The 14,084-nt window shown below is 33.8% G+C and overlaps 1 protein-coding gene across 1 annotated transcript; it reads right to left on the bottom strand.

The window, feature by feature from the left end:
* Window positions 1-8,539: 8,539 nt before the first annotated feature.
* Window positions 8,540-9,182, bottom strand: LOC110019444 (40S ribosomal protein S30). The gene is made up of 3 exons (XM_020717103.1): window positions 9,086-9,182; window positions 8,838-8,975; window positions 8,540-8,763 (listed from the first exon to the last, which is right to left on the bottom strand). Exons 1-3 carry the CDS (start codon window positions 9,087-9,089, stop codon window positions 8,717-8,719), a joined length of 189 nt encoding a protein of 62 aa, XP_020572762.1. The 5' UTR covers window positions 9,090-9,182; the 3' UTR covers window positions 8,540-8,716.
* Between the last annotated feature and the right edge of the window lie 4,902 nt (window positions 9,183-14,084).

The raw sequence follows: 14,084 nt of genomic DNA, 5'->3' as shown, positions 1-14,084 counted from the left end.
TATATATATAACACACAATTTTTTAAGATCATATAAAAAATATCATGATTAAAAACAAGAAATAATCAAATATACTTTTTCAAACATAAATTTATGAAACGTTATAAATATAAATATCAAATTATAAGTATAAGATATGGAAAGCAAACGAATAATGTGGCACGTAAGAAATTTTTTCTGTCAAAATTAAGTCAAAATTATACATTTTTATAAATAAAAGACTGATTATCCACATAAATATTATTTATGCCTCATCAACAAATTTCCATTAGAAGACATGAATCTCGATGTGTGATACAAATCACAAGACTATTTTTTAGCAAAGAACATTCTCACTTCAATTAAATATAATTTAGAACTCCGGTTTCACCAAACTTACGGTCAAACAGAGAAACTTGACAAGACGAGCACATTAACACCAAAATTGGTCAAATTAGAGTCAAATTAAGCCAAGATCAAGTCATTAAGCAGTTTTTGGAAGCTTCTGATGCCCAATTGGAAAGTCAAAGGGAAATCTAACAAGCTTGTAGTCGAATCGAGTGTCTCGATGAGTCGAATACAATGAGCCTAAGATCTCTCAATTTTGACATCAATAAGACATTTAAATGTTGACAGAACATCGTCCGATCATGGGAATCTCTATAGGTTGTCCAATGGAGTGGTCTGGATTCTCTCTTTATTTGCAATGAGAGATCTCCCAGCTTCTAAAGGCAGTTTAGAACTTGAACCGGAGAAAGCCTGGGATTTGGAGAAGAAGTTGAGGTCCATTGTTACACACCAAGTCCATCAAATACTACGTGCTCCTACAATCGCTGACCATCGTCGATCACTGCTCACCAGGCATAGTCGGTCGCCCCTGCTCATCACAACCACTTGTAGAATCATGCATGCACTACAAAATCTCGGCATATGTTCTTGAGTAACGAAGCATCATTGTGAAGTCAAAAATCAACCTACATAGTAACGCACCTCAAAGACAGTATTACAACGCACCTAAATATGGTGTAACACCTTAAATAAAATGTAATGATGTCTGTTGAAAACGGTAACAGCTACCACAATATTGTGACCAACTCCACTACTGAAGTTCTCTACTTACAGCTCCACATTATGATATGTGACATATTTGGTTCACTACAACTGCAAGCCCTTATTACAGCATTTGCAGCCAACTGACACTAAAACTCTCCGCTACGACCTATGTCACTAACTACGGCTTATGTGGCTCATAGCTCACGTAACTCCTAACTTTGGCCTCTAAGACAAACAAACATCCTTACAATACTTATACAATCTACATGACCAACTATGACCTACATAGTCAACAACTCATGCAGCTCCCAGTTTCGGCTTCTGTGGCATACGAATGTTATCACGGCTCATGCAGCTCTCAACTTCAGTTTTCTCAGCCTACGGGTGTTCTACAACTCACTACGTGACAAACTGCAACCTACATAATCCACAACTCAGATAACTCCTAACTCCAGCAATTGTCATACATACGTGATTACAACTCAGCAACTCCCAACTCTGGCGTTGCAGCTTTCGAACATTTTTATAACTCTCTATAATGGCCTATGCAACCAACTACTGCTAACGCGGTTGAGTTTACGTAGCTCTCAATTCCGGCCTCTGCGACCTACAAACGTTAGTGCAGCTCCAACTACGGCCTCTGTAGCCAACTGACACCCTTGAAGCAACATCTATATCCCACATGACAAACTACTACGTGAATAAACTATGATCTCTACGATAAGGTGGCGCTATAACTACTGTCTACAACAATCACGTTGAACTACTGTCTCCATAGCAATCGACTGCAGCCCTTACAACCTGCTATCGCCAAGGACTATCTTCCCTAATTCAAAAGAGAATAGATTCATGTACTTGTAATTACATATTTTAGCTGTGCTAAGTTATGTAGATTTTTTCATTTTTCGAGATTTTTCATGTAAAAACTTTTGGTGTCTCTATCATTTTTATTATTTGAATGATAGATTATAGTGCAATGCTAAAACAATGATTTATTACTATCACCATGAATCTTCTGACACGCATCAATTTTATATATCAAACTTATAAATTTTAGTAAATAGTAATCAAAACTTATCTTAATACAAGCAAGTTCACTTATAGATGATCATATTCATTATAAAATTACTTATTTTTAATTCAATGAAAATTGTACAAGTTAACAGAACAAACATACGGATCGACTTAATTCATTTTAAAAAAAGCTTGGTCTTATCGGTCCTTGAAATTTGACAATCAAAACAAATTGATTCAATTTAATTTGCAATCCGAGACAACCAAAGTCTAACTGACCAAATTTTCTACTCTAAAAATCCCTTGTTTTTCTGTTTTAAAGATAATGTCTTCTGAAAAAATAATGCATCAGGAGTCCTAACGTAATTTTGCATCATAACTCCAATCAAACCTTAGTTAAAAAAATAATAATTTAATACACGGTAGGTCTGCTTATATACGTGACAGATCATGACTCTTGATGCAATATGTTTTCAATGTCTCCCTAACAGTTTACTCAAATATTAGTCGGACCGTTTTATAAGCATAATTACAATGCTTATAGTAAAAAAACTAAAAGAAGATTAATAAGGACAACATTTGAATTTAAAACAAAATCAAAATATAATCCCAGAAATTGTCAACTAATAATCGAAAAAATAAAATCTGACTGTATCAAAATAAATAATACACTAACAAACTAGGTATTAGCTGCAGTCAATTTTTTACTAAGATGGAACTTTAGATCTCTTAATAGAAAATGACGGTGCGCACAATACTGGTGGGAAACTAATATTATATGCAGAGGAGGACTAACATGGGAAAAAAGAGAATAGAGACAGCTAGCTGTCGTGAAGATGCTGACAATTTATTGAGAGAGACGAATTGTTAGTCCGAGCATTAAAACTTCATCTTTTAGTTGCTTTCACAAATACAAAGTTTCTGATAAAGCACCGAAAAAACATATCATAGGCATAAGATTTTATGAAATAGCTCCCTATTTAATATATTACAGGTGAATTACCAGTGGGGTCCGCTACATGAATCTTTTTTCTCCATTACAACATATTGAGTGCCATATTTTCACTTAATTCTAATATATATTAAGATCATTTTTTATACAATAGAAGCAAATCTTTTTTTGGCATGTGTCGATCTTTCTTAACATAACTCGAATCTAAAACATCTACTCTCCTAACAAGACCATTAGACGATCGGTGTTTAATGTGAACAAACCATCTAAGATGACTCTCTAGTCTTGACTGCCAGTGGAGCCAAACCAACCCTATCACGGATATATTCATTTCGTATTATCGCTAAGTGTCAAGCAACTCATCCACCTAAACATTGTCATCTCAGCAAAACTTAACTTTATTTTATGCTTCTCTTTTAAAGTCCAACATTTTGTGCTATAGAGCATTGCAGGTCTCACCACCATCATATAAAATTTTCCTTTAAACTAAGCAGTGCTTTTCTATCACACAATAGGACCGATGAATCGGTGTTTAGTGTGACCAAACCATCTAAGATAACTCTCTAAACTTGTATGCCACTGGAGCCACACCAACTCTATCACAGATACATTCATTTCACATTGTCTCCAAGTGTCAAGCAACTCATCCACCTAAGCATTCTCATCTCAAGAAGACTTTACTTTGTTTTATGCTTCTCTTTTAAAGGACAACATTCAGCGCTATAGAGCATTGCCGGTCTCTCACCACCATCTTATAAAAATTTCATTTCAATCTAAGCAGTACATTTCTATCACACAGTAAGACCGACGAATTCTTCCACTTCAACCAACCAACTTGAATTCTACTAGAACATCCCCATCTATATCACCATCGCTTTGAACAATAGGCCCAAGATATCTAAAACGATCACATCTTTTAATGATTTGATCACCCATAATAACAATTCTGCCATTAGAGCTGCTGCTACTAAAATTACATTTCATGTATTCAATTTTAGACTCAAACAAAAACTTTTTAGACAATAAACAACCAAATATTTAGAAAAATAAATTTGGAGCCTTCATTTAATGTTTTAAAGGCTTTTGTGGTAAAAGAATTCCCAGCTTTATTATTCAAAGCATGGGGAGAAGCTAAAGCATTGGATAGGCTACAGTTAGGCCTTCAGTTTTTCGTAGCACAACCTCCAGCGCAAAGGTGAAATAATGGCGACAAAGACGCTGCAGTGGCAGCAACAATGGCATTATTTGCAGCTACCAGAGTATTGACGCCGTCAGGAAAAAGGCTTTGTTTGATGATGTAAGGATTTGAGGGGAAACAAGATTTATCTTCGTCATAAGCAAGCCAGTTAGATCAAAAGGCTTTAATCCGGATTTGGAAATGATAGCTATATTGGTCATTTGTTGGCACCTTCAACCAAAATAACTATTTTGGTGTTTTTCTAATCAGTTTTTCAGACAACAAATGATTGCTTTTGTAATGAATAACAAGCAAAAGGATTGTTTTCTTGATGAAGGAATATGTAGAATTGATACCTGATCTCTCACTAAAATTTATTAAATTGGTTCTGTATTTCATTTAGTTGGGATATGCCATTTATTAATTTGTTGTTATAGAAGGATGCTGGTTAAATCACCTTTATGTGAAATGTAGAATAATATCTTACAGAAGATAAGATAATTTATAACCTTGTCACGCAAAGGACCTGCTTCATACCTGATCTACATCAATGTCATCTCACAATCTCCACTAAAACTAACTTAAATATAACTATATATTGTGAAAATAAGGATTCATTTAGCCAGCCCCACTTAATGGGATAAAGGCTTCTTGTTGTTGCCGTTGTTGTATTGTGGAAATGAATTTCATAGAACCTTGAGTCAGGTATTACCTAATATTCAGCAACCATAGGAGCCTCTGCCATCTCAAGGAGCAATTTTATATCATCAAACACAACCCCACAAACTAACTCCATGCTCCTCTCCTTGCATCTTTATTGCATACTCTCTCAAACAAAGGGCTATCAACATCATGATCCTACCTACCACCTCCACAATGTCTCCTGACATGCTAAATTTGCTGAAAACATCATCCTCTTCACACCTATCACCATCTATCCCTCATCACATGAAACTCTACATTTATGAATTTATTTATGATGGAACCTCTCATTCTCCACATTTCACAATCCATCAACGTCTTCTTGCCAAAGCTAACTAAGTCTCGAGCCACTTATGCCAAGACAACATACTTTGAGCTAATCTGACAAGTGCCACTCCTAACAAACAAATATCACCCGACATCTCTAGTTTCAACCTCCACTAACACTTTCAAACATTAACGGATCTAAAAAATAATATTCATAAACCCACACAAAAATTCAACCACAACGTCCAATTAACCTCTCTAAAAGATTGAACCTCTGAAGAATGAATTTTTTTTTAAATTAAACATCTTCCTGAATGTTTCATTTATAAGTATAAGCACATCTTTGGTAAAAGGCTTTCAAAAATGAATGGAGTTGACTATCATGACACTTTTAGCTTAAATTAAGTACCATTTGCAGTATTCTGACACAAGACTAGTTCGTTTGTCAACTTGACGTGAATGAGAATCTATCCCCCAAGCCATCCCAAAAGTAAAGCATAAATAGCGTAAGTACCATTTGCAGTATTCTGACACAAGACTAGTCCGTTTGTCAACTTGACGTGAATGAGAATCTATCTCCCAAGCCATCCCAAAAGTAAAGCATAAATAGCGAAACCTACTGGCTTTGTTGATCATGATCATTCCACTAATGTTTAAAAGCTTCACAAAGCTATATATAGACTCACACAAACCCCTCCAGCCTAGCGCATTGATCTTCGTCAGTTACATAAAGCCTTTGGATTTTGTCAGTACCAATGATGGCACATCATTAGTTGTGCTCAAAAATGAAAGTCACGCTATTTATTTCCTCGTGGTTCTTGGTGGCATAATTATCACCAACAATGACCTTGCTATTCGTTTCTCAATCATGGATCTTAGCCTCTAAAATTTACATGGTGTCGATGTTATAACTCAATGTGTAAGGAATGTTTCTCCCCAACGATGATACGTTATTGACATCCTTGAACAAACCAAGATGTTAAGAGCACATCCTGTTGACATAACCATAGCCACAACCCTGATTCTCAGTTTGAATTATGATACTCCAATTTATGATCTAAATCTAAGTGATGACACGGTTGAAATTTGTTCATTTCTCACCCACCCCAACATTTCGTTGTCACAAGCTTTAATTAATGTACATTGAATACTAGTAAAAAATAAACTGTGCAGCTTATCTGGCACCCTTAGGTTTCATTTGAAGACGCGTTGCCGCTGAGAAAAGTCTCTTTAAAAATGAAATCTGAAAAAGCGGCATTAAAATTTAAATTCCCCTAAAGTTGAGTGAGTGTTTGAATATAAAAAATGATGTACAACTTCTTAACTCTATTTGGAAGTTAAAAGACATTTATAGCCTGTCACCTCCTGCTCTGGAAATCGAATTGCAAGCTCTAACTGTCGGAGTTCTTCCTACTTCTACTCATATCGGGGGCATCGCCAACGCAGAGGTTGAGAGGGAGAGAAGGTGTGATGAGTGCAATGATGAAGAGAGAAGCCAAAGCGATAGCGGTCGATGTTGTGATCATTGCGAAGCTTGATGAAAAAAAGTGAAGAGAAGGCAGGCAGGATGCAGTGGCGACGGCAAAGATGCTAAGGAGGTAGTGGATGTTGTCGTATCATGCTGCTGATTTGTCAACATCGAGAAAGAAAGGAAGACGAGCAAACATGGAGCCTGTCGCGGACGGTGGTATGACCGATGGAAAGGAGAACGGACTAGGTGTGAAATCACAGTGATAGAGATGTGAATCAGAGGATAAGATGGACATTTGTACTTACCTATCGCAAAACGTCCGTGCAAAGAGTCAGCCTCGTCACGTTCGGAATTTGGTGAAAGGCGACATTGAGGTAAACGTGAAGCTCGAAGAAGGTGTTGATCCAAACAACAATTCTCCAGCTTCTCCGCTTTCTATACACCGCAATGAAGTCGAACCGCGACCTCAAACGAGCCATTAATGTTATTAAACTTTATTTCCACCCTCCTCATGTACCCCATGTCTTTAGTGATGTGAATTAAATCAATAGTAGACGTTTGAACTCTAATTATGACTCAAATGAGCCCTATATCATCAAATCACAGTTGCAATGTCCTCTCTCAAAGGTCCTTAAAAAAAGCAATTGCCACCTCTCCGTTCAAAAAAAAAAAACATCAAGAAAAGGACTACAACAATCTTTGAATTGAGTATCACTCTTTCTGGCACTCTAATAATCTAGAGCAGTAATATTAGAGCATAAATTGTTTGAGCCAATCAGGTTATTCACTCTCACAAGAAACACCCTTGACCTTTTTTCATTCAATATAAAAGTCCAATATGAGAAATTTCAAATGGTACATGTTCTGCAGATGCCCTGATGATGACAACTTTGATGACGCACTCAAAATCTATCACATGATAGACTTCTCCATTTTTGTTTCTAGGTTGAATTTTCCAATTGCAGCTCCAAAATATAAAGGCATACTGAAGAAAAAGCTTACTTTAAATATGTGTACAACTTTACTGTTTCACACAGTCAATAAATTTGAATTTTTTAAATCCCTTTAATCAGTGAATTTAACATGAATCAAGGAACTTAACTAAATATGGGAACAACTTACTTTACTCTTTCAGTAGATTCAGGAATCATGGGATTCAGCCAAACATTGGTAGATGGGCAATCATGTATAAATATCTTCATTCACATCAATGAGAAACACAGAAGAGGGAGCAAACATTCCTCCAGTACTCGAAAAAAGGGAAAGAAGTATAGGGGCAGACGTGTCTCAAATCATTTTTAGAATTAAAATAACCTTAAAGCTCACCTTTGATAATAATAAAGAACGGAACATTTATCATGCACCTTAACCAATTGATGTACTATAAATACCATTACAAGCCACTAGTTAACACTATCAAAGGCCTAGTGAATAGCTCATCTGTTTGCAAAATTTTAACTTGACCAACAAGAACAACCATGTAGACCCATTGTTTGAAGAGTAGACTTACTACTGTGATTTTCCCCTTATACAGAATATGTATTAGGATTGGAATCCTGGCTTCCCTCATGCATTGAACGATAGATGTAACAAAACAAACTTACATCAAGCAAAAAATTAAAAAAAAAACTTAAGAAAGAATTACATACATACAACTCAATTTCCATGTATTGTCATATCTAACACCAAAACTTCATTTTTGCATAAATGTCACCTACCTATACACAGATATATTTCACTTTTTAAAAGTTAAAATAGTAGTATATTTGATGTGATATTAAGGATTGGGGTGATAGAAATGTAGAAAGTAAAGCTTAGGAGATTGATATGAAAATACATAGGAATTGAGTGGTATGGTCTGTATGTAAATCCCACACAAAGATAAAATATCACAAGAAAATGAATCCAACTAAAAAAGCAAGACTAGAAAGTGATAAATTTATAACATCTCATGCATAGAATACGAAAGAAGTTCATATACAATGTTAATTCATACTCGAAGTTTTGAACAGCATCAACAAAATAAGGTAAACGCCATAAATTACTTAAAAAACAAACAAAAATCAGAAATTTACTCCTACAAAGTTTGCAATCCCGATCTTTACTTCTCAGACGAGTTAGGTCCCCTCTTCTTCCCGAATCCAACAACTGAAAAAACAATTAAATCATAAAAAGCAAGCCCTTTCTTTAAAAAGCTATAAAATATGGATTGCAGAGCTCACCGGCGGTGACGAAGCGGCGATTGTATTGCATCCTTTTGTAGGCCCTCCCCCTCGGCTTCTTCTTCTTATCTTGTTTCGCCACCTTCGGCGTTTGCCCCCTCACTTTGCCAGCGCGAGCCAGAGATCCGTGCACCTTTCCTGCAAATCATTTCTACTGTAAATAATGAACAATCCATACGAAATGCAAATCCCCGCTGCAGATCGAAAGGAAAGAACTTCAACGAGAAAAATAACTGCTTTCTTCTCACCCATGGCAAACAATGACGAGAGACCGCCGCTCGAGTTCTAGCGCCCGTTCGCGCAAGGAGAGTACTTATAGAATGTAACCCTAGCTTTATCCGGAGCCTGCCATGGGAATTTTCAACCGTTAGATGTAAATCAATGGTTTTCTGCATGACACGCCTATGAATATATCTTCGGATGGGAAATTTATTTTGTCCAGATGATGCACATAAAGGCATGTATTGAAGCCAATGCAAATATATCACGCGTTTTTATTTTTTTTATTATTATTTTATTCTAAAAAATTTATAATAAACGATGTAGTTCGACTCAGCCTGTCGTAGGATATTGGCACGTCATTTTAATGTAAGAAAAGAACGTGCCAACAAATTTGAAAACAAAATAAGAACATTGGTTCGTGTAATTTTAGGGTTTATGTATAAAAGATTTGTCATTGTGGAACATCATGAATAAAGTGTTATCATTGTCGAGACTAAGGAAAAAATCGTTGTCGTTGTTGAAACTCAGGAAGACTCTTGAGAATGGAGAACAACAAGAATGATAACTTAAACAACCCTGAAGTCATATTTGGTTCTTTTTCTAGCGATGAAATTAAGGACTTGAACTCATCGGTAATTTTGAAACAAAATTTTGTTTGCATGTTAACATGTAAGCTTTATTTATTTTTATTAATTGAAACGGTTTGATACATGTAATATTTAATAATTTATATTCGAAGAAAACAGTCTTGATTTTATGCTGATGAATGAGTTTTTAATTTTTGCTTATTCTTGTCGCTAGGATTGGCTAATTTGAGCTTGTAAAACCATATACTATCTCTTGTAAAAAATAGTAACATAACACTAAAATAAATGTATATATAGAAATAATGAAATTTGTGATTTTTGTTTTTTCTCATGGATTATATTGATTGATTTATCACTACTTGTACAATCATGTTGTATTGATTGTATTGATTTATCTCAGTACAATCGATACAACATAGTTGTATCGAAGGTTACAATGCAACGTTCTATGAATTGTAAAAAATCGTAACATAAAAATAAAAATTGCATATATAAAGTATGAATTTCTATTTTTTTGTTTTTTCTTAGTTATGATTAACTGATTTATCACTTCTTGTACAGTCATGTTATTTTCGTTGTACTGATTTATCTCACTACAACCAATATAATAAGGTTGTATCAATCTAATGTTTTATTAGTTATAAGAAATCTTAACTTAAATAAAAAGAATTGTATATAGAAAGGATGAATTTCTAATTTTTATTTTCCCTCAATGTTATGATTGACTGATTTATCATTATTTGTGCAATCATGTTGTATTGGTTGTACTGATTACTAAAAATGGTTGTACTGATTACTAAAAATCAGTAGTAATCAGTACAACCGATACAACATAGTTGTACCGAAAGGAACAATGCAATATTGTATCCCTTGTAAAATATCGTAACATAACCATTAAAAGAAGTATATATATAGAAAGAATGAATTTGTATTTTTTTTCCTCCTATATATGATTGAATAGTTTATCACTACTTATATAGTCATTTTGTATTAGTTGTACCGATTTATCTCAATACAACCAATGCAACATGGTTGTACCAAAGGTCGCTATGCAATGTTCTATCTGTTACAAAAAATTGTAACATAACAAAAATTGTAACATAACAATAAAAAAAATTGTATATATAGAAAGAATAAATTTGTATTTTTTTTCCTCATGAATAGGATTTACTGATTTATCACTACTTGTATAATCATATTGTATTGGTTGTACTAAGTTATTTTTATAGAACCGATACAATACGGTTGTACTGAAGGGAACAATTCAATGTTCTATTGGTTTTACTAATTTATTTTATGTTGAATTTATAGGACCATATGTCAGAACTTGCAAGTAATAATGTCAATCATAAAATTTATGAACCAATTATCGAAGATTTAATTTGTGCAATTGTGCACAACGAGAATGAAGCCTATGATATTTATTGCTCTTATGCTCACTTTTATGGATTCAGTGTAAGGAAAGATCATGTGTGTTACACATCAAGAATAATGAATATAAAATCAAAGGATTTTTTATGCTCAAAGGCTGGTTTTAAGAAAGGACTCAATCTAAGCACCGAGATGAAGTTCCATAAATTAGACAGTAGAAGTGGTTGTCATGTAATAATTAGATTTGTTGTTGATCTTGAAGGTAATTGGATTGTAAATAAATTTGTAGACACAACCAATCATTAGTCATGTCAACTGATCAACATCTATTGAGATCACACCGAGGAATCAAAAAAGACAAAGAGATTGTGTTGCAATCAATGACACAAGCAGGAATTATAACTATTGATGCATTCTGGTATCTTGCTGAGGAAGTTGAAGGAATAGAAAATCTAGATTTTACGGGAAGAGAAGCATATAATCATATATAAAAATATAATGGAGCAAGAATTGAGAATGGTGATACTAATTCTCTAATGTAATTATTTAAGAAAAGACAGGCTGAAAAAAAATGTTTGCAAGGGATGTTCGATTTGATGCGCCAGATAGACTGATTAATTTGTTTTGGACTAATGGCATGGCAAGGAATAACTATGAATGCTTCGGTGGTGTCATAGTTTTTTTATACAAGTTATCGACTTAATAAGTACAATTTAGCTAGTGATCCATAGGAGTTCATCATCATTTGCAAAATATTTTGTTTGGAGTAGCATTTTTATTAGAAGAGATAATTGAGCAGTTCAACTGGCTATTCAAAACTTTTATCTGCACAATGGATGATAAGTACCCTGCAACAATATTCACTGATGAGACCAAGCTATGATAAGGGTCATAAAAGTTGCGTTGTCGCGCACTCGACATAAACTATGCCGTTGGCATATCCTTAAGAATGCTCCTTCGAAATTTCATTGCTTCAATGGAAACAAGATAGTTAAAAACCTATTTTACACATGCACAAGTAAATGTGATACAGAAGAGGAGTTTGAGCAAGCATAGTCTAATATGATTGGAAAGAAAACCTCCAAGATAATTCTTGGTCAAATAAGTTATATAGAATTAAAACCAAGCGGTCTACAACAATCAATAAAGATACTTTCTGTATAAAATATTTATCAGCATAATGCAGTGAGTTTGCAAATAATATGTGTCATGGAATTTCTAAGCCCACAAGTTTCATCATTGATTGTTTTCTAGGATTGAAAATGATCATGGATATATGGAAAAGAAATGAACAAGATGAGAATTTTAAATGTAAACAGTCTGTGATTGTTCACATTGCAAGAAGTAGCCCAATATTGAAGCTAGTTGCTGCATTCTACCTAAGAAGGCTATATTCCTTATTGGAAAATGAATATCTACACAGGGCATGTGGACTGGCAGCAGAAAAAATTGATCAAAGTTCTTCAAAAAACATGGTTAGAAACTTGGATAATAATGGAAATTCTATGATTTGGATTGTCCAATATGATAAAATCAATTCCACCATGTAGTTTAGTTGCAGGAAATTTGAGATAATTGGATTACTTTATTCCCACTACATCAAGGTTTTGTGTCAAAAACATGTTGTTAGAATACCAAAAAGGTATATGTTAATGAAGTGGTCCTGCAAAACAATGAAAAATATTTACTCTGATACTGCTTATAATAAACTTAGAGAGTGTGAAGGAAGTAGTGGGTCTTACATTTCATTTATATTTTGTAATCACATTAGTAAGTATTTGTGTCAAATAAGCAACATAGCATAAGGTAAAAAAGAGACGGAATAATATATATTAGACACTTTGAAGAAGTTATGAGATGATATCGAACCAATACGTGGAGGGAACTCATTTGAAATTACAAAGATATGAAGAAGGAAAAGACTACTGAGAAAGGTGATGTACGGGCAAAAGACTCAGCCAAAAAACAAGCAAAGGGTGTTACTAATGCAAGATTAAAATCTCACATGGAGAACAAAAGAATATAATAGTAATTCTTATATTAGTTATTTTTACATTTTTTATAATTTTTTTCTCGCGGCTGACTCAATGTTATTATAACGAAAAACAAAAATAAATAAACAATAGTTTAAGATCATGAAAAAGCATTGAAAACAATCTCTTTCTCTGATATGTCTCAGTGTTTCACAATATCTGCTACTACTTCTCTCTAATATGCCTCAATGTTTAACAAAGGTCCCATTGCAAGGATATTAATTTTTATTCCAAGGTTTTGCTATCGTGTGCTAATGGTATATCCACATTAACAAGAATTCATGCCATCTTCAAATAGAAATAATGCATTCATTGGCTACACTGAGATGATGACAGACATAATTAGGCAAAGGAATTTTTAGTTGTAATGAAGCATAACAACCCATATATAATAAGGAAAAGAATCATATGGTTATGAAATAAGGAATTTTTAGATATTGTAATAAAAAATGAGAACATGGTTGTTTGAATGAATTTGATTGTATATAGAATCAAAGCATGAGTTTCTTTAAGAATACTTCTTGTATTTTTTGTGCTCTAATTAAGCATCCATTTTTTAAAATATTTTTTCATCGGTACAACCAATGCAAAAAGGTTGCACAAAACCACATGATTAATATTAGAATACTTATAATGCAGCTCAATACAACTGTGTACTACATATTTGTACTGATTTGCCTCAAAGATTTATAAATTTTGATGCATAATTATCATTAAGAAATTTTGCTTAGTACAAGAATGTTGTATCGATTATACTGAGCAACTTAAACACTATAAATAATCGAAATAACAATCCCTATTCTAACTATTTTAACCCTGGATGGAAAAATCACCCTAATTTTAGTTGGAATAATTATAATAATTCGGTGAATCTATCTGTAAATCTGAACAATCAAGGAAACTCTAATTTTCGACCTTATTATCCTCCAGGATTTAACTCCAATCCTAACCCACAAGTTAAGGAAAAGAAGTTGACGATGGAAGAAGTGATGTTGAATATGGGAAATCAAATACAAAATCAAGGGGTTGTTATT

Source organism: Phalaenopsis equestris, unplaced genomic scaffold (genome assembly GCF_001263595.1).
Source record: "Phalaenopsis equestris unplaced genomic scaffold, ASM126359v1 Scaffold000055, whole genome shotgun sequence".
NCBI lineage: Eukaryota > Viridiplantae > Streptophyta > Magnoliopsida > Asparagales > Orchidaceae > Phalaenopsis > Phalaenopsis equestris.
This window is presented reverse-complemented; position numbering and strand designations above follow the sequence as displayed.